The sequence below is a fragment of the Physeter macrocephalus genome, chromosome 6 (genome assembly GCF_002837175.3).
Source record: "Physeter macrocephalus isolate SW-GA chromosome 6, ASM283717v5, whole genome shotgun sequence".
In the NCBI taxonomy this organism is placed as follows: Eukaryota; Metazoa; Chordata; class Mammalia; order Artiodactyla; family Physeteridae; genus Physeter; species Physeter macrocephalus.
The window spans coordinates 45,820,707-45,847,944 of record NC_041219.1 but is presented as its reverse complement, the minus strand read 5'-3'; the positions used below and the strand labels follow the sequence as shown (position 1 = coordinate 45,847,944).

General features: G+C 55.3%; 3 protein-coding genes across 6 annotated transcripts in view; 2 read left to right on the top strand and 1 right to left on the bottom strand.

Annotated features, from left to right (window-relative positions):
* Positions 1 to 9,966, top strand: part of PMM1 (phosphomannomutase 1) — a 29,752-nt gene extending 19,786 nt beyond the window's left edge. For 2 of the 4 annotated variants that reach the window (XM_007099902.4, XM_055085332.1), the window contains exons 8-9: positions 139 to 254; positions 637 to 1,176. In XM_007099902.4, the coding sequence (XP_007099964.1) occupies positions 139 to 254; positions 637 to 759 (239 nt within the window). In that variant the 3' untranslated portion in view covers positions 760 to 1,176. Of the gene's footprint in view, positions 1 to 138; positions 255 to 636; positions 1,177 to 9,666 lie in introns of those variants that run through there. The other 2 variants (XM_055085333.1, XM_007099904.3) reach the window with 2 other exon arrangements.
* Positions 1,275 to 8,498, bottom strand: CSDC2 (cold shock domain containing C2). The gene is made up of 3 exons (XM_007099901.4): positions 5,116 to 8,498; positions 3,976 to 4,098; positions 1,275 to 3,384 (listed from the first exon to the last, which is right to left on the bottom strand). Exons 1-3 carry the CDS (start codon positions 5,289 to 5,291, stop codon positions 3,222 to 3,224), a joined length of 462 nt encoding a protein of 153 aa, XP_007099963.1. The 5' UTR covers positions 5,292 to 8,498; the 3' UTR covers positions 1,275 to 3,221.
* Positions 9,967 to 23,549: 13,583 nt separating the features above from the next.
* Positions 23,550 to 26,616, top strand: LOC114486504 (DNA-directed RNA polymerase III subunit RPC8-like). The gene is made up of 2 exons (XM_028491470.1): positions 23,550 to 23,928; positions 26,350 to 26,616. Exons 1-2 carry the CDS (start codon positions 23,818 to 23,820, stop codon positions 26,614 to 26,616), a joined length of 378 nt encoding a protein of 125 aa, XP_028347271.1. The 5' UTR covers positions 23,550 to 23,817.
* Positions 26,617 to 27,238: the final 622 nt, after the last annotated feature.

The window sequence follows — 27,238 nt, the reverse complement described above, 5'->3', positions numbered from 1 at the left end:
CGTGCCCTGTGCCTGGCGCTCAGTAGGTGCTCCAGGGTTGTTGAATGAATGAATGAATGAACGAAGGGCCTTGCCCGAGGTCCCCGTGAGCCGCCTCTCTGCTAGCCTCATCTGCCACCCTCACTCCCGCCCCCACAGGAGGCATGATCAGTTTTGACGTCTTCCCTGAGGGCTGGGACAAGCGCTACTGCCTGGACAGCCTGGCCCAGGACTGCTTCGACACCATCCACTTCTTTGGGAACGAGACCAGCCCCGTAAGTGTGGCTCAGGCTCAGCCCAGGTCCCCCCACCCCAAGTCACCTCCAGGTCGAGGCCAGGACACGAGGTGACAGAACAGACCTCCTGGGAAACTCCCAGAGAACAGCCAGGGCTCACCAGCCCCATTACACAGATCGGAAGGCTGGGGCCCAGAGCTGGCTGGACACTTGCCCCATGTCACACAGCAAGTCAGGGCAGATCTGATGAAGGAGGTGGGCCTCCTGGCGGTTCTGAGGCAGCAGGAGGAGGGGCAGCTGTGTAGGAGCCGGTGTGGGGAGGGGACCCCATGCCAGAGTGGGTGTTGGGCTCCAAACCTGGGAACCTCCTCCAGGCACCACATGCGTACATATGCCTTCACTACCCTTCCTCTGTGTGCAGGGTGGGAACGACTTTGAGATCTACACAGACCCCCGGACTGTTGGCCACAGTGTGGTGTCCCCGCAGGACACGGTGCAGCGATGCCGTGAGATCTTTTTCCCAGAGACAGCCCATGAGGCGTGACCAGGGCCCACACCTGCCCCTTGGGACTTCCAGAGAGCTCTGCCCGGGCCTAAGAGAGCCCCTGGCCCTGGTGTTGGGGGGTGCCAGGGCCCCTCCTCTGGCCCAGGACACCTGCCTCATGTTACCTGCTGAAGGCCCCCCTCAGTGGACCCAGGGTCTGTGTGGACAGCCACCCCCAGCTGGTCAGCTCTTGGTGGGCCTGGCTCCCGTCCTCCACCCCGATGGCCCTGGCTGCAGCTGCTGCTCGTACTTCTGGACAGGACAGGTTTCTGTCGACGCGGGAAGCGTGTGCGAGTGTCGGTACGAGATAGAGCCCGCGCTGCTTCCCTGCCCTAGGTGGGGCGCAGAGCAGTGGGCAAGGTGCATACTTGTGAGAACTTGATCTCACAGATACTAAACTTCGTGGAACGAGGCGTGGAGTCTGAATGGCTGTTTGGCCCCAGTCATAGACGCTGTTACAGCCCCGCCTTTGCAGATGCGAAAACAGGCACAGATGCCAGGGACTTGCCCCGGGTCACACAGGGAATCTGATGCAGTAGAGGAGGGTGGGCCATTGAAGCCCCAAACAAGGGCTGTTTGGGGTGTCCTCCCCCAGCCCCTTCCCCTGGGACCCAGACAGACAGGCAGCTATGGGCCAGGCTGAGTCACAGTTGAGGGTTTATTGCCAGTGTGAGGAAGGATGGGGAGTCCAGGTGGCTGGGGGTCTCAGGAGGTCTGACTGGACACTGTGGGGCGGCCCCAGGGCTGACGTTACCACAGCCTGCTTCCTGGTTGGTGCCTAAAGCGGGGGGCCTACTCCCGGTGCGTGTGTGGGGAGGGTGTCTTGGGGGCTCCCAAGAGTTAACCTTCTGCCAAGGAAGCCAGGGAGCCTTGTTCCTCAGGGGAAAGGCCTCAGGCCTTGCTAGAGTAGCCCCAGCTCAACGTGGGGGTCAGGCTGGGCCATTCTGAGTTTTAGGGGGCTGGCCAGCGCATCTTAGCAGCTCTGGTCTTCCAGCCTCTGTGCTGGGGTCAGGGGTGAGATACACATACCTCAGCCGGTGTCTCCCCTGGGGCCTTGGGGCACCTACAGGGCTGGGGATCCTCCTAGACAGTCACTGACCCCCGCATCCTTGGCATCTGTTTTACTCAGACTGGGTTTCATAAGGATCACTCCCTGGCAGGTCCTCCCTTGAACCCCATTTCTTCCCCCATCAGGTGATGTGTTCTCTGGAGGGGAGTTTCATGGGGGGCGGGGGGGATGGAGGTAGAGCCCCTCCTTCCTGACCTCCCAGGCCAGGCCAACCCCCTGCCCAGGAGTGAATGCACACAAACACATCCTGGCCCAAAAGGAAGAGGGACACCACACATCTTAAGGGATGGACAAGGCAGGGACCACACCTCAGCCGCTGGCCTGTTGGCGGCCAGTGGGCGCCACTGTCCCATGGCTTTGGGAAGAGGGTCCAGCAAGGGGGCTGCAGGGCTGGTGGTCTCCCAGGCTGAGAGCTATTCTTGAGGCTGGCGCGCCTGAGGGGATGTGTGTTCGTTCATCGCTGGGTCCTCAGCGGCCATGATGGCTGGACGCGGGCAGAGCATCAGTGGGCTTGTGAGTCAGGGCGAAGGGGGTGGCTCCATCCAAGCCGGGGGAGCCATGCTCCCCGCCCTCTGCAGACCTTTGCCTCCCCAGCGGGGAGTGGGGGCAGCAAGGCTCCGCGAGGCCCAGGGAAGTGGACACAGCCTCAGTCTGGGGTTCCCAAAGCCACTGCCAGGCTGAGGAGGAGGGGCTGGCCAGCAAAACAGGAGCCCCCCAAACTGCCTTCTGCCCCCAGGCCCCTCTTTCCTGCCTCAAGTGTGCTGAGAGAGAGCAGGAAGGAGGGAAGGCTGGGCCTTGGCCATGGGGGGCGTGAGGGTGGCCTTTCTGCCCCCAGGTTTCACTCTCTTCCCCGGCAAGAGGCCGGGAGGCTCCCCCAAAGCGCTCAGTGACCTGGCTTCTGAGGGGAGGGGTCCAGGTCACAGCGGGAGACCCCCGCCCGGGGGGAGGGGGTGTGTGGCACAAGCAGAGTCTGGCCCCCGGGGCCAGGCCTGGAGCAGAGCAAGGAGAGCAAGCTTGGGGTGGGGCGGGGCCCACCACTGCCCCGACTCCGGCCCCAGCCTGACGCAGGCCCGCCGAGCCTCAGTGGACACGCAGATGGGTGTGAGGAGGGCAGGAGGGTCCTGTGCGTATGTGGCAGGGAGGGGAGGAAGGAGAGAGAGTGGAAAGCAGGGAAGGCGGGTCTGGTGGCCTCCCCCTCGGTCCGACTCACACAACAGTCACGGGGTGGATGGAGGCACACACTCATGTCCACAAGCACAGACAGACAGACGTGCACACCGAGGCCGCCCGGGGGACTGGCTCAGCCAGTGCCATGGGGCGTGGAGCTGGCTGCTGCCCATCTACCCTGTGTGGCTCCCCCCACGCCTGGCGGCTAGCACAGGAGCCAGCCAGCCTAGGAGCCCACGACCTGGCCGGACCACGTCTCGTGGGGAGTGTGTGGCGCCAGCTGGGTGAGCACCACCTCCACGGCTTGGAACTTCTGGTTCTTGGGCGGGATAGGGCACATCTTGTAGGTCACCTCGTCGCCTTCCACTGGCACGTACTCCCCCTCGATGCTGGTGGCAGGGAGGGGTGTCAGCCCAGGAGCAGGCCCCCTCCCTGGATGCCCCCTGTGGTCTGGCCTGAGGGCAGCCTAGCGCTGGGCCTAGTTAGGCCAGGGAGCCTGAGCCAGCCTCCATTCTCAGAGCCTCAGTTCTCTAATCTGTAAAATGGGAATCATAAACAGCCCCTCGCTACGCTACGCTACAAAGTGAGATGCAAAAGGGCTCAGGGAGGTTCCCAAGGCTTAGGGCTCAGGGACTCCACAGGTCACGCCTGGCATTAGGGCAGGGGGCCAGGCCTAGACCACCTCCCACCTCTTAACTTCCCTCCAGGCTGAAGGACCCAGCCCTCTCACCCCCGTGATGTGGGAACAGGATCCCAGGACTCAGGCAGTGGTTCCCAGGGCTTCTGGGGTCTGAGTGCCCCCTCTCCCTCTGGCCCCAGCCCTCCTCCACCCATGCCCCTGGAGGCCCTATGAGAGGAGAAAGGTGCCAGGAACACAGACTTCAGCCAGTGAGGGGAGAGGCCTAGGGAGCATTCTGGAGGCACTGCTAGGAAACTGCAGCAGGGGCCCAGCCAACAACGGGGAAGCGGGAGGGACTCACTCAGACACATGCACGAAGATGTCCTCTGACCCGTTCTCCGGGGTGATGAAGCCGTGGCCCTGTGAGCGTGAGAACTGCTTACAGACACCCTTGAACACGGGGCCAGCCGAGGCACGGGCTGTCCTGAAGATAGGGTAGGGGTATTGGAACTGTGGGCTGGGGACCCCCTCCCTGGACCCCCACAGCTCTCCCGGGCCCCGTCTGCGGGGCCTGCCTCAGCGCTGTGGAGAACCATCCCCAGGCCAGAAACCACCCGTAGAGACTAGTTCAGTCCTCTCATCATCCCACTGGACAGTAAGGAGACTGAGGCCCAGAGAGGGGAACTGGCTCTCCCAGGGTGCACAGCAAGTGGGTCTCCTGACTCCCAGCCAGCGCCCCTCTCTCTGTACAAGACCCTCCCCTCCTGAGGTTACATGGATTCCTGTTGTAAGATTTCGAAGTGAAGAATGTACAGCCTAGGCTTGAATAACTCCCAGAACGAGGAGCTCACTATCTCCTGGAGCAGCAGTATCCATCCTGTCCACTTATTTGTCATTCATTCATCATTTATTAAGCATCTGCTCTGTGCCTGGTCTTGGGGTGGACATGGGACCATCAGCACTTGCCATCAAAAACCCCTCCTTTGACCAAACCAAGTCAGCCTCCCTGTGGCTCCCACAAAACCGTTCCCCAATTTGACTCCACCCCGTGACCTACCCCGAAGACCCAGGGCTGGTCTCTGTCCAGCCTGCCCGCCTCTCCCCAGAGGCCCACCCCATGCCTCTGCTTTTGCCCAGGCTCTTTCATCCACCGGGAGCACCCAGCTTCCTTCTTCACCCGATACATCTTCCAAACCCAGCTAGGACATCTCCCCTGATGCCCAACCCGGCCAGGTGTAGTCAATGGTGGACAAATTCCCTCTGGATTGTAAGCACCTTGCAGGCTGAGACTCTGCCTTATTCATCACTGGATCCCCTGGTCGGGAGCTCAGTACAGCTTTGTGGAATGAATGAATGCTAGCAGTTACTGGAAGGTCCTTACACAGCTCCCCTGTCCTCGGGTGAGGACAGGGGACGGAGGAGGATGGGAGCTGGGCAGCCCCGACCGGAGCCCTGTCCTGGGGAAGGACCACCAGAGCCTGGGCGAGGGGCAGGTACTCACGCTGAATACGTCCTGGTCCGTTTGGTGGGCAGGGGACTGGGCAGGTCCCGAGGTGAGACACAGCCTCGCTCCCAGACCCTGCTGCCCTCCCGGTGGAATGGGAAGGTGGGCCAGACAGGGGACTTGGGGGAGTGGAGCGGGGGCACGACCGGGGGTGGCGTGGGCTCCGAAGTCATGGCGGAGCCAGTGGGAGAGCCTGGTGGGCTCCCAGGCACAGGGGCCGGTGAAGGGCTTGGGCGTCCTTGCGGGCAGGGCCCGGCCTGGCCCTGCTCGGCGGCCTCACCAGCCACAGGCTCCGTCTGGAAGGGGTAGAGAGAGGTACAGGTGAGTGTGGTCCAGGGTGGGCAGCTTCTGGACACAGGTCTGGAGGGCTGGGCCTGCCTGCTACTCCTGACAGAGTGAGTTCAGGCCACTCACAACCCCTGCCTGACTCAGTGTCCTCCCCAGAAAGACAAAATGGTCATAGAACCTTGCTGTGGGCTGAATTGTGTTCCCCTAAAATTCACATGTTGAAATCCTAACCCCTCCTATGTGATAGTATTTGGAGATGGGGCATTTGGGAGGTAACTAGGTTTAGATGAGGTCAGGAGGGTGGGGCCCCCATGATGGGATTAGTGTCCTTAGAAGGACAGACACCCCCCCACCCAGAGCTTGCCTCCTTTCTCCCTGCCTTGTGAGGACAGAGCCAGAAGGGGGTGGTCTACAAGTTAGGACAAGAGCTGTCCCCAGACAGAGCCAGACCATGCTGGCACACTGATCTCGGACTTCTAGTCTTCAGAGCTGTAAGAAGTAAATGTCTCGTTTAAGCCCCCAGTCTGGGGTATTTTGTTAATGGTGATCCAAGCTGACTGAGACTAACCAAAAGTCCTTCCAGCTTGAAGTTCAATTCTTTAACTTGGGGCCCTAAGAGGTGGGATGGGTAAAGTGGCCAATGATCCAGGACACAGTGTGGCACAACTGCTAGCAGTTTCAAATCCACAGACCTGGGTCTGAATCTTAGCTTTGTCACCTGTAACTTGGTGACCTCAAGCAAGCCACTCAACAGTTCCAACATGGCAGGTGGGAATGTGGGCGAATGTGGACCCAAAAGGTCTGGGTTTGAATCCTGGCTCCTCTACCTACCAGCTGTGCAGCCTTGGTCAACACTCATAACCTTTGACTTGGTTTCCTCCTCTGTCAAATGGGGATAATGTGGGTTCTTATTTCACAGAGAGGTTGCTGTGAGGATTAAATGACTTTCTACATGCTTAGAACAGGACCAGGGCATGGTGAGCTCTTAGGAATGTTGGAGATTTTTCCTTAGCCCCAGGTTCCCCCTCTCTAAAATGGGGTTGCGAATGCTTACCATGCAAGGCTGCTGAGGTTTTTGTTTTTTGGTCACACCACACAGCTTGTGGGATCTTAGTTCCCGGACCAGGGATTGAACCCAGGTCCACGGCAGTGAAAACCCGTGTCCTAATCACTGGACCACCAGGGAATTCCCCTGGTTGCTGAGGATTCAATGATTTAGTGTGTGTGAAGGCATCTGGCATCTTGTAGGTACCCAATAAATTGCTATTATCAGTGCTAATCAACAGAAATTCCCCTGTCAACAGCTCAGTGCCTGGATGACCTTAAAAAAATTCATCCTATATTTTTCTCTGCAGAGGAAGAGAATGTAGTTCCCCCACCCATGCACTCACCCCCCCCCCTCCCCAGGGGTTGGAAAGTCTTGGGCTCCAAGAGACGCTAGCTGTTGATTGAGCCTGGGGCAGGCAGCCTGCCACAGTGGGGCCAGGCAGATCGCCTGGACCTGGAGAGCTCCAGCTCCGCTGCGTGTTAGCCGTGGACTTGGGTAGCACTTCCACTGGCCTCAGCTTCCTCATCTGTATAATGGAGCTAATAAGCCCTGCCTCACTCCCTCACAGGCTATGGTGAGGCTTGGCTAAGGCGGGGGATACGAAGAAGTGCCCATTGTCCATGGTCATATAAGAGTGAGGGTGACGAGTTCTCCACCCCCTCACCCCCATTCCTTCACTCCCCCCCAACTCACCCAAAGGCCTTGGGGCCAGAGGTGAATCCCTGAACTAAGTCTCTTTCTGGCCTCCATCTCCGCCCTGCCCCGCCCCCCAGGGAAGAGCTTAGGACTCCTTAGGACTCCAGAGCCCTGCGTGGACTAGAAGAGCCAAGGAGTCACCCCATTCAACCCCCGTCATTGGAGCAGGTCTCCTGGCCACTGTTCAAGATCACATAGCAAGTGGGACTTTTCTGGGTCAAGGTGATGAGCTGGCTGTGCCATCTCTGGGGGCGGAGATGCAGCCTCCCTCCTCCCCAGCAAGCCCCCAACACAGCCCTTCCGGCCAAAAGAACTGCCGGGGGTGGGGTGAGAGTTGCCCCTCACAGCCCCTCATGCTGTCGTGCAGCTTTTCTCTCTGAGCCCACTTGAGGAGGCAGGGATGGGCCAGGGTTAGCATTTTTATCCCTATTTTATTTTATTTATTTATTTATATATTTACTGGCTGCGCCGCCCGCGGCTTGTGGGATCTTAGTTCCCCAACCAGGGATCGAATCCGGGCCCTCGGCAGGGAAAGCGCGGAGTCCTAACCACCGGACCGCCAGGGAATTCCCATGTCCCCATGTTAGAGAGAAGAAAACTGAAGCAGTCACAGAAAAACTTGCACATGAATGTCCATGGCAGCATTATTCATAAAGGCCCCAAAGTGGAAACCACCCAAGGGTCCAACAACAGATAAATGGATAAACAAAATGGTTAACCATAAAGTAGAGTCTTATTCAGCCATAAGAAGAAATGAAGTACTGATACATGTTACATTACAGCTGAACCTTGAAACCGTGAACCTTGAAATCATGATGCTAAGTGGAAGAAGCCAGCCACAAAAGACCATGTATTACATGATTCCATGCATGTGAAACGTCCTGAATAGGCAGACCCATAGAGACAGGAAGTAGATTAGTGGTTCCAGGTTTGGGGGAGGGGGAAGGAGAATGAGTACTGACTGCTCATGGGTACAGGGTTTCTTTTGGGGGTGATGAAAATGTCCTAAAATTGACTACAGAGTTGTTGCACAACTCTGTAAATATACTAAAAGCCGTTGACTTGTCCATCTTAAATGGATGAATTATATGGTGTGGGAATGATATCTAATAAAGCTGTTACCAAAAAGGAAGACAGGCAACAAAGCTACCCAAGATGACACAGCCCGGGAAGCAGGAGATGACGGGCCCTGCATCACAGCCCTGGGCGCCTGCTTCCCTAACTGGGTGAGGGTGGCCGGTGGCAGGGAGAGAAGCTCGGCCTCCCTTTCTCCAGGAAGCAGGGCGGCGCGGCCTGCCCACTGCACAGTTTTCCCAGGCCTGGTATTGTGCTTGGCGGTGACAGCCTGTGCTGGGAGGTCATGGCGGGTGGAGGGGAGGGAAGGAGGTGGGGGAGGGGCAGAGGCAACCCTCAGTGGTTACCAGGGAGATGCAGCTGAGCTGGGCCCTGCTCTGGCCAGCCAGGCCTCCAGACCCAAGACTGAGTGAGCGTGGCTCCCAGGTCTCATGCAAAGCGGGCAGTGGGGAAGGGGAAATAGGCACTGATTTTCCAGGGTTAGGGTTGAGGGCAGCCCCCCTCCTTCCCTTCCCCCAAATGGGCCAGGCAGCAGAGGGGGAGGAGAAGGGGATGGAATAACAGCAGCAATAGACATTCATCCCCTCTAGCTCCCAGTCCACAGCCCCTCCTACCCAGAGGGGCTCCCAGGGAGAAGGCGGGGAGTTGACCTGCGGGCAGGAGTTGGGGCTGGAGGGGCAGACGAAGTAGCCCCCACAAGTGCCAAGAGCGCTGCTCTGCGATCTCCCCTCTCTCCTTCCTCTTCTGGAAAATGGGGATTACAAGAATCCCTCCAACGAGAGCTTCAGTGAGGGTGACATGGGATGGAGTGGGGGAAGCACTGGGTAGGTGCTGGGTGAGAGGTTGCTCCTTCCGGACAGGGTGGCTAAGTTGGGCATAGAGGGGAGAGGGAGTGCACAGGAGAGACCCGCCAGCCGCAGACGCCCTGTATGCTCATCTTCCCTGCTTTCCCAAGGACTCACCCACACACTAGGTACCTGTGCTGCCCCTCACAGCTTCTCCTTTCATTTAGTTCCTGCAGTAGTCCTTTAAGGCTGGTGCTATTATGACCCCATTTTGCAGATGAGGAAACTCAGGCTCAGAGAGGCTGTCACTCACTCAAGGCCACACAGCAATTAATGTCTGAGCCTGGACTTGAACCAGGGGAATCTGACTCTGGAGCCTTGGAGTGGGAAGTCAGGAGTCCTAGGTTCAGCCCCTGCATTGCTACTGACTTGCTGTGTGACCTTGGGCAGAGTCTTTCCCTCTCTGGTCCCTGCCAGAGCCCTGGACTTGAAGGAACTGCACAGTGCAGGGCAGCCTGGGAGACCAGGGAGACCGGAACAAGGGGGTGCAGAGCAAGCCTCCAGTTCAGACCCTTTCTCCAGAATATTGCCACAGAAGAAGGCAAGTGAAGACAGGGCTTTTATTGTCTGAATGCTATACACAGTCTTTACAAAAAGTCTTTACAGGACTTCCCTGGTGGCGCAGTGGTTAAGAATCAGCCTGCTAATGCAAGGGACACGGGTTCGAGCCCTGGTCTGGGAAGATCCCACATGCCGCGGAGCAACTAGCCTGTGGACTACAACTAATAAGCCTGCGCTGTACAGCCCACAAGCCACAACTACTGAGACTGCAACTACTGAAGCCCGAGCGCCTAGAGCCTGTGCTCTGCAACAAGAGAAGCCACCGCAGTGAGAAGCCCGCGCACAGCAACGAAGACCCAACAGATCCAAAAATAAATAAATAAATAAATTTTTTTTAAGTCTTTACAGAAATTATTTTCCATTTTTCAATTTCCCAGTTGCCCTCAAAGGTTGAAATTACAATTGTTTCCATTTTACAAATGAGGAAGCTGAAGCTCAGAGAGGTTAAGTGACTTGCCCAAAGTCACACAGCAGGTAAGTGACAGAGGCCAGATTTGTCTGAAAGCAAATGGTGCTTTTCCTGCGACGATAAATTCTGTTCCTGGTTCAGCCAAGACAAGGCTGAAGTTTTCCCAAAAGAACGTTCCCTGAGAAAGGGGAAATAAACTCCAAGAGCAGAGAAATAGATGTGTCTGTAGAACATGTGTTTCAACTCAAACAGAGCTAAACCCTAGGTCCCGAGGAATTCGGTGAGCCCATCTGGGGGCATCTCTGGCCTGGAATAATGCCCTTCAGAACTAGCAGTTGGAGGGCAAGAGGACAGCTCAGGACCCAGAGGGCCCAGGATTGAATCCTGGCTCTACAGTGTCCTAGCTGAGTGACCCTCCCTCTTTGAGCCTCCGTTTCCCCATCTGTCCAATAGGGCAATCGTAGCACCCTGTCCAGGTTATGAGAGGGGCTGGGAGCTGTGTCAATGGTCCACCTGTGAGTGTTTTGGTTCTGACCCTGCCAGCCAAGATCCTCTTCATTTCCCTGCAAGGAGATCAAACCCCAGCAATTCCACAGACAAAAGGGCCAGGGGAGCTGAAAACAAAACATCAGGGCTGTTCAGAGATAACCCTAGGCAAGGTCGTGATACAGCTTCACGGGGCTATGAATGGTGACTCAGCCCTGACAGCAGGTGGCCATCAACCTGGTGTTGGGGCTCCTCCAATTATCAGCTCCCCCCAAAAGAACTGGGCAGGAGATGGCCCTCAGAGTCCTCTGTTGACCAAGCGAATCCCTCTCCCTCAGGGCAGATCAGGGAAAGCAAGCTGGCTCAACCACCCAGGGCTGTGTGACCTGGGGCAAGCACCTGCCCTCCTCTGGGCCTCAATTTTCTCCTCAGCTACATGAATCATAATTGGTCCAGATGACTCATGAGGGTCACTCCAACTCTCCTCTGAGGTTGTCAGAAACACACACGTCACTGAATATGATTGCCAGGCTCTGGGACAACAAACAGGAGAGGAGACAGCCCTGCCCTTAGAGGGCCCCAGTCCACTGGGGGTAGCAGATAGACCAGTAGAACACAGGGTGGTTAGTCCCGATACGACAAGATCACAGCCACCGGGACTTCCCTGGTGGTGCAGCGGTTAAGAATCCGCCTGCCAATGCAGGGGACATGGATTTGATCCCTGGTCCGGGAAGATCCCACATGCCGCGGAGCAACTGAGCCCGTGCTCCACAACTACTGAGCCTGCGCTCTAGAGCCCACAAGCCACAGCTACTGAGCCCGCGTGCCGCAACTACTGAAGCCCGTGCTCCTAGAGCCCGTGCTCCGCAATGAGAGAAGCCACCGCAATGAGAAGCCCGCGCACTGTAACGAAGAGTAGACCCTGCTCGCCGCAATCAGAGAAAGCCCGCGTGCAGCAACAAAGACCCAACGCAGCCAAAAATAAATAAATAATAAATTTATAAACTTATTTAAAAAAAAGAAAACAAAACAAAATTCAAGTAGCGAGTTTTAAAAAGAAAAAGATCACAGCCACCATCGATTGATTATTAACCGTGTGCCAAGTGGTATGCCAAAACCTTTGCCCTGTTTCCTCATTTATTCCTCACAACAAACCTACATGATAATTACTGTCATTAACCCTGTTCTTCAGAGGAGTAAACTGAGGCCCAGAGAGGTGAAGAGTCTTGCTGGGGTCACGCAGCCGGTGCGGCAGCACCTCCACACCCTGGAGATGTTTTGGGGGGCGATGCAGAAAGGCCTGAGAGGGGGGAGGTGGGAAGGGAGGAACAGCAGGTCCCTGAAAGCTCCTGCCTCCCCTGGAGAAGGAAGAGCAGGGCTTGGGGTTCTAGTTCTGGCTTTGTGCTGACTCAGACCATGACCTTGGGTGAGTCACTTGTCAACTACAGCAAGCTTAAAAGCAACTCTCTCAATAAAAACATCTCAGCCCGAGCCCCCATTGTGGAGGAACAGAGAGGGGGAGTAGTGGGTATGGTGGCTTAGAAAGGGGAAGGACAGGGAACACAGGGTGATGGTGGAAGGGCTTTCTGAACTTTGAGGTCTTGTCTGTGATGGGCCAGAGGAGGGTGAGGAAACAGCCTCAGAACCACCAGAGAGAAGCTGGCACTTCCCCGGCCCCTCCCCCTCTCCCAGCCTCCCAGACACTCCTTAAAATACATCAGTGCCAAAGCTGCTCTAGCAGCTGGAGGTGACCTAATTAAACCTGGTTCTTTCCCTCTCCCACAGCGTGTTTGTGTGTGTGTGTGTGTGTGTGTGTGTGTGTGTGTGTGTGTGTATTGCAGTGGGGGGAGCAGGGAGGTCACTGCCCCGGCCAATACTTGAGCTTAATTGAGACCCTTTAACTCTTCTCCTTGTCATGTCCCCAAGCTGCCCTGGGGGGCTGCTACGATTAAGCCCTTTGGGTTTCCTTGGCATTAGTGGGGGTAGGGATGCCAGGATGGGCACCACGAGATCCATGCTCACATCCCAGCTCCGCCGGGCTGTGTGACCCTGGGCAAGTTGCTTTCCCATCCTGAGTCCCCCTAGAAAGAGGTATGGACTGGTCAAAGTCACATTTAGACTGGCCGAGCTTGCATTCAAATCAATATAACCCCAAAGCCCATGAGCTTTCCAGCGTGCCGTGCCACTCATCCTGGTGACCGCCATTTCACTGGCTTTGGGGCAGGGGAAGAGCTTTTTGCCTCCCATCTTGATGCTCTGCATGGACAAAGGTCTGAACTGCCGCAAGCCCTCTTCCCACCAGGCTCTGGGGCTTGGTTCTGCTGGCTGTTACCAGTGTGTGACCAGCTCAGCTAAGCCCTGAGCTCCCTCTGCTGGGGCCACTCTCAGGGACTTGTCTCTAGACCAGCCTGCAGGTATCCACTCCCCACCAGCCAGCTGCGTGGGACCCCCCAGGCCCCCCTAGGGAGGCCCCCTCCATGGCCAGTGGACTTCTGTGAACATTGCCCATCCATCTCTCTCCAGGCCTGGGAGAATCCTCTGTGCCCACGATTGTCCCCTGACCCCTCCCAGGCCCCTGTGAGCTGGTTCCTGCTTACACCTGTCTTTGTTTTTTTTTTTTTGGAGGAGGGTCAGACAGATCCAGAGGGGCGGGGCAGATATGGGGAAATAGATGTTTTTGGAAAAGACTTAAAAGAAATGGTGGGGGGAGGGGGGGTAGGAGGCTGGGAGGAGGAAATATCCAGAATTTGGAGGACCCAGAGGCCTCTGGGATGGAGTCAGTTTGGGGGAACTGGCTCCCCATCCCCCAGGGGGCTGGAGACAGCCCCTTCCCAGGGAGAGGTCTCCACTGGAGCACATCCAGGCGGGCATGATGCCAGGCTCTCAGAGAGGTTGCCCACCCTCCACCCGGGCGCACTTCCTCTTCCCCTCCCCCAGCCCCAGCGGATGCAGCAGTTCACACTCTGTATTTATTATTGTTCTCACTCCGCGTCTCCCTCCCCTCTGCCTGGGAAGAGTCTGCAGCCTGGCAGATTGGCAGGAACCTGCAGTCTCCCTTCTGGGTGCCAGCATCACCCCTTATCTCCGCCTGGACTCCTTGGGCCAGAGTCAAGCCACTGAGGGACTTGTCACTAACCAAGGCTGCCCGAGTCCCTGAATCCCACGGCAGGGGACCCAGCAGCCCCTGGCTTATCACCCCTGCCCTCCAGGGGCTGCGTCCTGGCGAGGGTGGAGGTTAGAGCCAGACCAGTGGGCAAGGGAGAGGAGTGGCCTTAGGAGAGGCAAGAGCTCCTGGTGGGGTTGGCTCAGAGGCCGAGGGGAAAATAATAACATGGAGCCACCTCTCCAAGCCAGTTAACACAATTATCCCCCCTCACATCGGGGAAGAAATAGAGTCAGGATGAGACAGCTGCTGCAGGTCCAGCTGTCTGCCTGCCCCGGACGGTCCCTCCCGACCCCCAGCCCCAGATTCCAAGGGGAAGGACCTATTTTGCTCCGTGCTGCACTCTCTTTTCAGTGTCTGGTAGGGGCACAGTGATTTCCTCAGTCGTTTCTCTTCCCCTGGTTCAGACAGGAGGCTGCGGCTTGGCAGGTGTCTGCTGCTCTCTGCTTCTTGAGCCAGACACAAGTCCCAGACACACACACACACACAGACACACACACACACACACACACACAGACACACCATGGAGCCACCTCTCCAAGCCAGTTAACACAATTATCCCCCCTCACATCGGGGAAGAAATAGAGTCAGGATGAGACAGCTGCTGCAGGTCCAGCTGTCTGCCTGCCCCGGACGGTCCCTCCCGACCCCCAGCCCCAGATTCCAAGGGGAAGGACCTATTTTGCTCCGTGCTGCACTCTCTTTTCAGTGTCTGGTAGGGGCACAGTGATTTCCTCAGTCGTTTCTCTTCCCCTGGTTCAGACAGGAGGCTGCGGCTTGGCAGGTGTCTGCTGCTCTCTGCTTCTTGAGCCAGACACAAGTCCCAGACACACACACACACACAGACACACACACACACACACAGACACACACACACACACACACACACGCACACCCTCTCACAGGGAGCCACACAGCCTCAGCTTCCCCTGGGGGCCGGGGAGAGGGAGCTCAGGCGGCCGGATGGCCCGGTGGGCTCATGTGCTCAGCCGCCTGCCCCTCTTCTGTAAACTGAACGGGGCTGAACCAGCCCCAGGGGAGGTGCCCACCTTCCCAGCGCCCCCAAGTCACGCCTCCCTCCTTCGCCCCTGCCAGAGCCAGTTTCCAGTGTGCCCTCGGTGTGCCCGCACGGTCTAGCCCCTTACCTCTCTCCCTGGCAGCTGAGGTCCTGGCACTGCCTCCTGCAGCCGGCTTCAGACTCGGCCTCCCTCGCGCGCTTGGAGCTGACGAGCAGGGGATGGGTCTGAAAGATGTGCTGTGTGTATGACTCCGTGTGTGTGTGTGTGTGTGTGTGTGTGTGTGTGTGTGTGTGTGTGTGTGTGTGTGAGAGAGCATGCGGCACCTCAGGCCCCTCACTCACTCACACACGCCTTCCTCCTGACGTCAGGGAGAGCAGGAGGGAGGGGTGGGATGGGAATTTGTACTCCCTGCTTAAAGGGACACAGGGCCCGTCTCCTCGGGCCCGGCCCCACCTCCTGACTCAGACGCAGGCAGTGCCAGAGAGTTAGCTGCGTCTCTCAGGGCCCTAAAGCTTCTTTTTCTGGAAAGTGGCTTTTATTGCCAGGCCAGGGTATAATTTGCCCTGCCAGGTGGGAGCCGTTGCTGAGGAATGCAGAGGAGGAAGAGCTGGGGACAGCCTGCATTCCTGGCAGTGAGGGAGCAGGTGGGGTGGTGAGTGTGTGTGTGCGCGTGTGTGCGCGTGTGTGGTGGGCCACGGGGTGGGGGGTGAGTCTGGGAGAATGGAGGCCACAGCCGGGTCCCAGGGACTCTCAGACCTCCCTCTCCCCTCTGTACCCTCTCATGTCTCCTGCCCTCCACTGCTCTGTCCCTCACTTGGCTCTGAGATCCTCGTGAGTGAACCCACGTGGGTAGGTCGCAGGAACCCATCTCTTCCTCTGTCTGGCTCACAGCAGGCCCTTGAGCTATTTCTAGTGAATTGAACTGAAGAGGAGTGAACGTTTGCTTCACACACACACACACACACACACACACACACACACACACACACACACGCACGCACCACAGCCTTCTCCAGATGCCCTGGATGTGAGTCTCAGCCCCAGCGCTTCCAAGCCGGGTGACCTTGGGCAAGTCTCTTACGACTCTGGTCCTCCACACGCTCTGTAAAGTAAGGAAGGAGGCCCTTTCTGAGGGGGCTGTCGGAGGCTCCAGTGCAGCCCGTGTACGAGCCCCGGCCTGGCTGCAGGAGGCCCCTACAAGCTGGCTCCTCTTCCCCCTTCCCGACGCTTCTACTCAGACTGCGCTTGGAAAGAACGGAGTCTGTCCCTCACGTATCTTTAGTACTGCTGACGCAGCATGGCATTTTCAAAAGAAGCCTTATTTTAAAAAAAAAAAAGGAGTGGGGAGTTTTAAAGGAGACAATTAAGAAAGATATAAATACCTAATAAAAATAGCTAGTGAGAGGCACTGAGGGCACCCCACCTGTCAGGCAACCTGCTTTGCCCTCATTTAAAGCTCAGGACAATCCAGCAATGTATTATCATCATCTGGATTTTGCTGGTGAGGAAAGAGTGGCTCGTGTAGGATGAGTGACTTGCCTGCATTCCTTATCTGGTTAGGGGGGTATTTGAACCAATGTGACCGCTTATCCTTGCCCTTCCAGAACGTCCCAGAACAATCAGGTTTCTGATTCGGCAAGAGAGATGGCGATACACGTCAGCTGTTGTTACCCGAGGCCCGGAGTTCTGATTCCATTCCACCCAGTCTGAGGACCCTGCGCAGAGGACCCCATCCCCCGCCTCTAACTCCTCCTCTTCCTCTCTGCCTCCGTCTCTTCCAAAGATAATAATAGTTTCCAAAGTGCCCTCCCAGGCATCATCCCACCTGTTTCTTATAACAACTCTGTGAGGTTTACCTGGGTGAGGAAACAGGTTGGACAGATGGGCCTGGGCCCCAGGCTCTAGGCCCATGATTTTCACACTCAGCCACTTGTTCTTCTGGAGGAGGGCGGGGCCAGGGTGGACACCTGTGATTTTCCCTGCCCACCACCCACTGTCCCTTCTGGGGGGAAATGCCTCCCTGCTATCACCTGGGGACTCCTCTCTCCCCTGTCTTGGTCCACAGGACCCCTGGCCCAGGCCGGGCCAATCAGAACCAGAGTCAGGCCTTGGGCTGGAATGTCCGGCAGGCTCTTCTCCCGTGGCTCCTGACTTGGTGGAGTCTCGGCCTCGGCTGTTGGTGGCTGGGCGGCGGGTTACAAGCCAGCAGAGGCGAGTGGCCAGGGAGGACCTCTCTGAGGTGATGATGTTTAAGCTGAGCCCCAAGTGACAAGAAGTATCTGGCCTTGCCACGATCTAGAGAGACTTGTGGGAAGAGGGGACGTGTGTTAGAAGACCCTCAGGTGGGAGTGAGCTTTGGCGTGACAGAGCACTGGGAAGGAGGCTGGTGTGGCTGGAAGGGGTGAGGGAAGGGAGAGGTAGGGTATGAGCCTGGAGGCTGGGAGGCGGGGCCTCAAAGGCCAGTTCTGAGGAGGCTGCGGCTTGGTCCGCTGCGGACCAGGCCAAGGCAAGGACCAAGGGCCTGAGCTGTCCCTTCACATCCAGCCTCCAGTCTCTGAGGCCCTCCCCGCTCCGCCAGCTGGCGAGCGTGTGCTGTGGCTGCCAGGGAGCTGTGAATGAAGGAGGCTGGGCTGAGGTTTGAAGCAGTGTTATGATTATTCTCGACAAAGACGAGAGGGCACAGCTGTTCATTCAGGAAAAGAGCAGCCCGTGGCACCACCCACCTACCCACCAGCAGCTGAGTTACAAAGAAATCATCTGCTGAAAACCAGGGGCTCCGCCATGGAGGCTATTTCTGTGGAAACCAAGCCTTCAAAAGCTCATCTCCTCGAAAGGCTCCCTCGCCTTGGAGAGACTGTCGAGGTGGGTCAAGGCAGAGCAGCCTCTTAGTCTTATTGATTCCAATCGAATTAGAATCCCCATTTTGTCATTGATGTCAGCCCACAAGTGGGGGCCAGTTCTGGGCTTATGTGGCCTTGAATCCACATAACCCTTTAAGGTACATACACTCCTAAGGTGTTGGTGCCGCTTGACAGATGCTGAAACTTAGGCACAGAGAGGATAAGAAACTTACCCAGCACCACACAGCTGGTGATAGAGCTGGAATTAAAACGCAGGAATTCTGACTTCATTACATTCTTGTTCTTTCTGCTACACCACACTGCCTTTGCAATGTCTTCAGTTCCCTGGATGCCCTTCTCCTCCACTGAGAGACTCATCTCCAGCTTCTACTAACGATTTTACCTAGTAAATCAGAGTGGTCCTTCCCTTCTCTCTGGCTATGCCCCAGTCATCTTCTCTAATTCAACTACTGCCCTTCTGCCAGAGAAGATCTTTTCCTGCAGTTCTGACCACATCATTTGTTCATTCACTCATACATTCGACAAATATTTACTGACTACTTACTATGTGTCAGGTGGTCCAGGCTGGAAGACTGCAATGAACAAGACAGGTATATGCCTTGAGTTTACTCTACCTGCTGAGACAGAGGGCTGAGAAGGGGCCCCGTAAGCTGAGCCCAAGGCGTGAGAAGGAGCCAGCCTTGTCAAAAGCAGGGAAAAGTGTTTCCCAAAGAGAGAACAGCAAGGGAGAACTCCCAGAGGCAGGAAAGGACTCTGCATGTTCAAGGAACTTAAGGTCAGCAATGTGGCTGGAGCAGAGGCCACATTGTGTAGGGTTTGGGGGACCTGGAAAGAGGCCCGCTCCTCATCTGAAATGAGACAGTGTCGCTGGCAGCCTCACAGTCTCATCCAGGGTAATGGTCAGGGCAGGCAGGAGGACGGGGGTATGGGAGGCTCTCCTGGCCTTACCCCTAACCTAGAGCCTACCCTTAGGTTGGTGGGTGAGGGTCTCCTTCTGCTGTAGCTGCTTGGATCCTCTCAAGTCACTAGGAGAAGCTCTCGGTGATGGGGTGAGGGGGTCCCTGGCTCACAGCCGGCCTCCCTTGCACCCTTCCCTGAGGACCTGGGGCTGGAGCAGCCAGGCTGACCCACAGCTGACCTAGGTCTGGATGGGCCGTGAGCCAGGCCTCTATCAGCCATCTGTCCCCAGATGTGGGCTCCCGGACCTTGGGCCTCCAGCCTTCTCAACACTTCGTGCTCACCTCCACTCTCACCTTCTGAGCCAGGCTGTCCCTGACCACCTTGGCCAGAGGAGCAGCTCTCACTCACTTGCTATCACATTATGCATGTGACCTTTCTCAACAGCAGTGCCTGAGGTGACCTGGATCTGTTTCCCCATTTCCTGTTGGTCCCCTCGCTGGAGCACTAGCCCTCATGCACAGCAGTCCTAACAAATATCTATTGACTTTCTGTACTTTGCTTTTGGCTCAAACCAGAACAGAGAGCAATGTTCTGGGATGCTTTGTTTAGGTAGGGGGGCCTCTCACTGCTGTGGCCTCTCCCGTTGCGGAGCACAGGCTCCAGACGCGCAGGCTCAGCGGCCATGGCTCACGGGCCCAGCCTCTCTGCAGCATGTGGGATCTTCCCGGACCGGGGCACGAACCCACATCCCCTCCATCGGCAGGCGGACTCTCAACAACTGCGCCACCAGGGAAGACCATGAGGGCGTTTTTTTTTAACATATTTCTTTGTTTATCTTTTTAAAATTTATTTATTTATTTATTTTTGGCTGAGTTGGGTCTTTGTTGCTGCGTGCGGGCTTTCTCTAGTTGCGGCGAGCAGGGGCTACTCTTCGTTGCAGTGTGCCGGCTTCTCACTGCAGTGGCTTCTCTTGTTGCGGAGGATGGGCTCTAGGCATGCGGGCTTCAGTAGTTGTGGCACGCGGGCTCAGTAGTTGTGGCTCACGGGCTCTAGAGCACAGGCTCAGTAGTTGTGGTGCACGGGCTTAGTTGCTCCGCGGCATGTGGGATCTTCCCCGAACAGGGCTCGAACCTGTGTCCCCTGCATTGGCAGGCAGATTCTTAACCACTGCGCCACCAGGGAAGCCGAAGAACAAAGTCCTTTTTGAAGATGGGAAGTCGGATAGGAGCAGGTTTGTGGGGGAGAGACGACCAGGAGCGCCATTTTGGCCCAGATTAAGCTTGAGTTGCCAAATGGGCATGTGAGCAGGTAGATTTGTAGACTGCGCAGGGGAGCCCGCCAGTTTAGAGGTGGGAAGAGGATCCGGGTGTGTGAAGGAGGAGGGAGTGATCAGCTGGGATAAATGCTGCCCTTGAGGACTGAGAATTACCACTGGATTTGCCAAAGTGGAGGCCTTTGTTGACCTTGAAAAAGCAGCTTGGGTTGAGAGGTAGGGCCAAAAACCTGACAGGAGCAGGTTGAAGAGAGGACAAGAAGAGAGGATTTGGAAACAGCAAATGCAGATGACTCCTTCAAGGGGTTTTGCTGGTTAAAGGGAGCAGAAAATGGGGCAGTAGCTAGAGGGAAAGAGGGCTGAGAGGGGTTTTTTTTAAGAAGTGAAAAAAATCTTAATTGCTTTTTTAAATTTGAATTTTATTCAGTTTTGAATTTGAATAGGTAATATGTTCCTATGATCCCAAACATCAAAGATTCTGAAGGGCATTTGAAAAAAAAATTCTCCTTCCTACCCCTGTCACTCTCCCACACCCCTCAGGCATTCAGTTCCTTGCCCTGGAGACAGCCAGCGTAATTAGTCCCAGAGCACACACTCGTGCACGCGCGCACACACACACAGTATTGTTTTTCTCCTTTTTATATGAATAGTAACATCCCATATAGACCGCTCTGTGCCTTGCATTTTTTAACAATGTATTCTGAATATCATTCTATCTCAAGACACAGAAACATTTGCATCCTTTCTTTCTTTTTTTTTTAAATTTATTTATTTATTTATTTATTTTTGGCTAATGCATTGGGTTTTTGTTGTTGCACGAGGGCTTTCTCTCTAGTTGTGGTGAGCGGGGGCTACTCTGCTGCGGTGAGCAGGCTTCTCACTGCAGTGGCTTCTCTTGTTGCGGAGCACGGGCTCTAGGTGCACGGGCTTCAGTAGTTGTGGCATGCAGGCTCAGTAGTTGTGGCTTGTGGGCTCTAGAGCACAGGCTCAGTAGTTGTGGCGCACAGGCTTAGTTGCTCCGCGGCATGTGGGATCTTCCTGGGCCAGGGCTCGAACCCGTGTCCCTTGCATTGGCAGGTGGATTCTTAACCACTGTGCCACCAGGGAAGTCCCACATCCTTTCTTATGGCTTTGCATCATTTCCCTCTATGGTACACCGTGTATATTTTTTCATCCAGTCTTCCACTGATGGACAATCATTTGAGATGGGTTCTATCATTATCTCCATTTTACAGAGAGGCAAGGAAGGGCTGAGAGGTTCACCAGCTCCACCATGGTTGCTAGCTAGCGCGCTGCGGCGTGGGAACTCCATGCCCTTAACCACCACTGCTTTCTCCTCCTCCTCCTGGATTAGTTTCTAACCCTATTTCTCCTTCACTCCTACACTCTTAGCAATTATTTTGCTATCCTTTTGTTCATTCAAATAGCACATATTTACAAGCGCTGACCTTGTGCCAGGCACAGGGCTGGGCCCTGAGGATGCAGAGGGACAGGACAGAGAAGTCCTCTGCTGTCGAGGAGCTTGCAGACGAAGTCTTTGTGTGTTTTTTTAAGCTACCTCAAAGCTTCTGTGGAAGGACGCAGAGATTTAATAAGGAAGCCTGGTCCTTGTTTTAACTAATGAGGGAAGCAATCTTGCCAACAAATCATTGTTGCAATCCTGTGAGCTGAATACCATAGAAAAAGCCTGGGAACTCTGCAATTCTGGCCTCATCCCCTGAGCCTGGCCCTCCTCCAGTTTCCCATCTCAGTGAAAGGCCTTAGGGGTTGGCTCCTCCCACTTCCGTCCACAGGTCCTCCACCCTGTCTCTGAGAGCACCCCATGAAGACCTCTGGACTTGGCCCAACTTTGCTCTCCATGGCTACCAGCTTGCTTGGGCCTTCTCTTTCAGGGGCCACCCAGTAATTTCCTCCCTGGTATTCTTGTCTCCACACCAGCCCCTTCTCATCCACTGTCCCTCCAGCTGATGTGTCACTATGTCATTTCCCGGTTCTGACCTAGAAGGTGCTGCCCTTGGGCTAATGTGGTGGCGGCATAGCCCAGTGGTTAGGATGATCATGGGCTCTGGAGCCGGAATCCCAGCTCCGCCACTTATTAGCTGTGTGACCTTGAACAACGCACTTAACCCCTCTTTGCCTTAGGTGAGGCAAAATGAGATGAGATAAATGATAATGAGATAAATTAGATAACAATGGTAATAGCTCCTACCTTATACAGCTGTCGTGAGGATTAAAAGTTAATGGATATTATAATAATAAGGCCCTTGTGATCTGGACCCTGCCTAGGTCTTCTGTCTCACCAGTTTTCATCTCCCCTATAAACTTTCGGATCCCTGAGAGAGCATCAAATCCTCTGGCCCCGCCCTCCCTCTCCTCCCTGCAACCCCTCTGAGCTGAAGCTGGGCCTGGGAACCAGTTCTTCTTCCCCACTGGATCTCTAACAGCTGTAACATAGTGTGTTGGACGAGTGAATGAGAAAGGTATTGCATTTGGGTTCCAATGGATGAGTAGGAGTTTTTCAGGTAAAGAAGTGTTCAAGGTTGGGCTATATAAAAGGGCTTGCTCCATTCTTCGGGCTGGAAACTCCCAGTGCCAGGAGGACAGAAGGGAGGTGAGGCTGGAGAGGAAGGCTGGGTTTAGTCCAGAATTTCTGTGTGGACAAAAGATATCCATGAAGGGAAGGCTTTTGTGACCGTGTGGGGGTCAGTTGCAGGAAGGACTTGAGGGCAGGAGCTGGGATGTGTGGTGGCTAAGCTCCAGGGCAGCAATGAAAAGGCCTTCAGGGCAGTAGCTGTGGGAATGGAACGAAGAAGGAAAATTTGAGAGATATTTGAGAGGAAGAAATAATGATCTCCTAAACACTTTTTTAAAATTTATTTATTTATTTTTGGCTGCATTGGGTCTTTGTTGCTGTGCGCGGGCTTTCTCTAGTTGCGACAAGCGGGGGCTACTCTTCGTTGCGGTGCGCGGGCTTCTCACTGCGATGGCTTCTCTTGTTGCGGAGCACGGGCTCTAGGCGTGTGGGCTTCAGTAGTTGTGGCACGCGGGCTCAGTAGTTGTGGCACGCGGGCTCCAGAGTGCAGCCTCAGTAGTTGTGGCACACAGGCTTAGTTGCTCCACGGCATGTGGACCAGGGCTCGAACCCGTGTGCCCTGCATTGGCAGGTGGATTCTTAACCACTGCGCCACCAAGGAAGTCCCGCCACTGAGGTTTTTGTTTTGTTTTGTTTGTCCCAATATATTATCACTTTTCAGTTGAGATGTAATCTGCCTACAATTAAATGCAAAGATCTTAAGTGTTGAGCTGGATGGGTTTTGACAATTATATACAAATATATACAATTGTATACATCTCTGTAACCAGCTGCTAAAAGAAGATACAGAACATTTCTATCATCCGAGAAAGGTCCCGCCAGTCAATTCTCTCCGTTTCCAGAGTACTGTAGGGTCTAAGCATACTGTGTTTGCGTTTTGAAAGGATCACTCTGGCTGCAGCGCAGAGGACGGCCCGAGGCCAGCAAGGAGAGTACTTACCGGCTGGGAGAGCGATGACTGGATTGCACCGAGGTCGCCTAGCAACCTGAGAGCGTTGTCCGAGGGTTGACAGCGCGCCTGCGGCAGGGAAGGCCCCACCCCACCCCACCCAGGCCCCTCCCCCGCCCCGCCCCGCGCACGAGCCGGTAGGCAGCTCCGCCCCGCGTCGGGGGACGGGCCGAGGATTCTTATTGGTCAGTCCTCCGGAAGCTACCGGATTCGGAATCTCGCCCAAAGTCTTGCCGCTGCCGGCTGCGTGTGGGTTCGCGGTGCGTGGCGGTGGCGCTTGGCGAGGGCTGTCTGTGGCTGGCCGCGCACCCCTCCCGCTCGACCCCGAGACCCTGCGGCTGAGCCTCATTTTCCTCTCCTTGTAGGAGCGGAGCACGCCCCGCACGGGGCACCCCTACGGTGCAGCCCCATTGCTGGCCTGGGGGCGGGTCGCAACTATTGGGACGGGACGGAGCGGGCTCGGGGATCCCCACCGCCCCAGGACCCGGTGCGTGACTGACCCACCCGTTCCCAGAGCCCCCCGCGCAGGCCGGGATGTTCGTCCTGGTGGAGATGGTAGACACCGTGCGGATCCCCCCGTGGCAGTTTGAGAGGAAGCTCAACGACTCCATTGCCGAGGAGTTGAACAAGAAGTTGGCCAACAAGGTACTGGGTCCACGGGGTCGCGGGCAGGCCTTGGCACGGGAGGGCCCAACACTGCCTACCCGCCCGCTGCCGGCCTGGCCATGCCAAGCCTTGGAGTTGGGCAAATAGCTTAACGTCTCAGAATTCGGTTTCTAAGCCTGTGCCTGGGATGGGGGTAATCCTTAACCCACGAGAATGTTGCCAGGAATCAAAAGAAAAACTGGGTTTGAAAAAGGCCTTGTAACTGGGAATTGCTAGCGTCCCCGCTTCCAAATTACTTTGCAATCTAGGGCGAGTCCTTTACCCCCTCTGGGCCTCAGTTTCCATTTGTAAAATGGAAATAATAATTGCTGTCCAACCATGCATTGTTTTGTGAAGATGGATGGTAGTTTAGATGTAAGGAGGTTTATCCATTCATTCCTGCAAAAAAATGTTTGTGCACCTTTTATGTGCCAGGCTAGCATGCCTTAGTGCTGGGTCCTCAGAGGCCTTCCCATGGCCTTTTCTGAAGCAGCCCTGCCTCTGCAGTTATTCTGTGCCATATCACTCTTTTCTTATTTGTTTACTTGGTTACTGTTTTTCTCTTCCCTCTCCATGAGGGCAAGTGACTGTTGTCTTCTTCCCCACGGTATCCCCCATATTTAGCCAGAGTCTGGCACAGAGTAGATGTTCCATAATTGTTTATTAAATGAATAAAACAGACAAGCTTCTTCTGTAGTGTGGTGGGGAAAGCTGATATGGATGAGGGACTCCCACAGTTGAGTGTGTGATGAGAAGTTGAGGTAAATGTTATGAGAACAGGTGTTCACAAGCCTGTGGAATGAAGGAACTTCACCTACAGTGAGGGAGACAAGAGGGTTTGCTAGGGAGGTGGTGCTTGAGCTGAGATCTGGTGGTGAGGAAGAACTAACATGGGGGATTTGTTTTTTTTGTTGTGGGGAGGTTCTGGGCAGAGAGTAGAGCTGTGAAGGAAGCAGAAAGAGCATGTGCAAAAGCCCTGTGGCAGGAGGGACTATCGCACCTATCATGGCATGGAGGGGCTGGTGTGGCCTGGGCAGACGGAGAGAGGAGAGGTCAGGCTGGAAAGTGGTGGGAGCCAGGTCATACAGGACTTCATCGAATAATGGTCTTCATCTGTAGAACAGCAGGAGGTGGTAGGCTGGGAAGGAGAGAGCCGGAGGAAGATTGGCTGGCTGTAGGCAGGAGGCAGGTCCCTGCCATAGAGCCTGAAATCACAGAAGGTGGCGTGTACAGACCTGGGGAGTTTTTGTTGGTGGAGAGAACTCATGGAGTCCTTAGTGGATGGTGTCTGATTACTTCGTGAGGTAAAAGGAGAAGGGGCCTCTAAGGGACAAAGAGAAAAGGTGTGAAAATTACAAGAAGGGTATGTAGTCCTTTTGTGATGCAGGTCCTTCTCTGACCTGTTCAGACAAGTATTTCTTTTTTTTTGGCCACGCTGCGAGGGTTGCAGGATTTTAGTTCCCTGACCAGGGATCGAACCCGGGCCCTCAGCAGTGAAAGAGCCAGACTGCCAGGGAATTCCCAGACGAGTATTTCTGTATTTGAATCATTGAGTCATTTGAGAGGAGGCCACACTGAAGAGGTCCAAGGTCCAGCCAAGGGCACACATCTCCTTGTGCTTCCAAAGCCAGCCGACTCTGCCTCATTGCCCTGAGGTCTGGCCAGGACTCTGAGTTCTCTGAGCTTCTTGCTAATCCTTGAACAGTCCTGCAAGGTCTCTAATTGGGAGGTGATGACGCTGGTGTCAGATAAACAGACACCAAGCGGCCAGTCCTTTGCAGCATCATGGAGTGGAGTTGGGTCCTGGGATGCCCTCTGCCTGTTCTCTGCCCAGTTTCAGGGCCTCCCACGTGTCAGTCTGCCAGCCTCAGTGCCTGTGGCCACGTCTGTGTGTCCGAGACTTTGGGAGCAGAACAGCGATTAGCTGTGGTCTCTGACTCTTTAAACTGTGAGCTCTAGTATGGGCCTGGGGCCTGGGAAAGTGTAGGTTTAACCAGGGGTTCCCCACCACTGATCCTTATTAGTAATGATAATGATGCTTGATTGGTGATTGTTATTTCTAGCAGGTGAGCCAGCTGCTGAGCTGGGTGCTTCACAGCTGTTCTCTTGATTTCACAACCCCACAGCCTGGTATGTCCATTTTTGCAGATGGGGAAACTGAGGCTTAGAGAAGTGACCTTGGAGGTCACACAGGGAGTGGTGGAGCTGGCATTGTAACCTGCATCTGTCATGTCACCGAAGACCTTGTTCTTTCCAGAGCTCAGCATCCTCCCTGAGTTCCTTACCTCAGGCAGTGCCCCAATGCATTTCCAGCTGTAAAACGGGGATAATCATACCTGCCCGGTGGGGGCTGGATCTCAGGAGAGACTGCGCAGGGAGCTGGGCCTCGAGGTCACTGGCTGTGTACACGGATGCCCACAGGTTGTGTACAACGTGGGACTCTGCATCTGCCTGTTTGACATCACCAAGCTGGAGGACGCCTATGTGTTTCCGGGGGACGGTGCATCACACACCAAAGGTGGGTGCCCTCCTTCTGGGCATTGGGTTTCTTGGGGCTCAGTTTTCTGTAGGGGGGGCTCCTGGTCAGGGTGTTGGGAGACCTGGGGCCTAGTCCTGACTCTGCCAGGAATTTACTGGGTGACATGGGCAGAATCTTCCCCTCTCTGGGCCTCGGTTTCCTATCTATAAGAAGGGGAGGTAGACAAGGTGATTCTCAAGGCTTCTCCAGCTCTGAGATTGTGGCTCTGTGTCTGTGTCCCCTTTGGTCTTGTGTGTTACATGAGCCCTGCTCTGCCTGGCTCTCAGGCTGCTCAGGTAGGGTGGGTGGACAGGTAGTGGAAGACAATTGGAGTAGGCATTGCTAGCTTAAAAGTGGGGAGAGCGGAGGGGAGCACAGCTGCCCCTCTTGGGGAGGTGGCTGGTTGGGGTGGGAGACTTTGAGGGACACCAAGACATAATGGTTAAAAGTGTGGCCTCTAGGTTTAAATCCCAACTCTGCTACTTATTTGCTGTGTGTCCTGAGTGGAACATGTAACTTCTCTGTGCCTCTGTTTCCTCTTCAGTAAAATGCAGTTAACAGACTTTATTTTTTAACAGTAGACTTTATTGTTGTGAGAATTTACTAAGTTAATATGTGCAAAGCTCTCAGGACAGGTCCTTGGCACAGAGCGAGTGCTTGACGGCCCATCGATCTGAATTGTTTCTCCGATCCTGTGGGTCACCTCGGTGGTGGTCTTCTGGGCTGGCTTGGCCAGGGCTGGATGGTATAGGGTGTTCTCATGTGTCTGGTGGTTGGCAGACTGGTTGGATG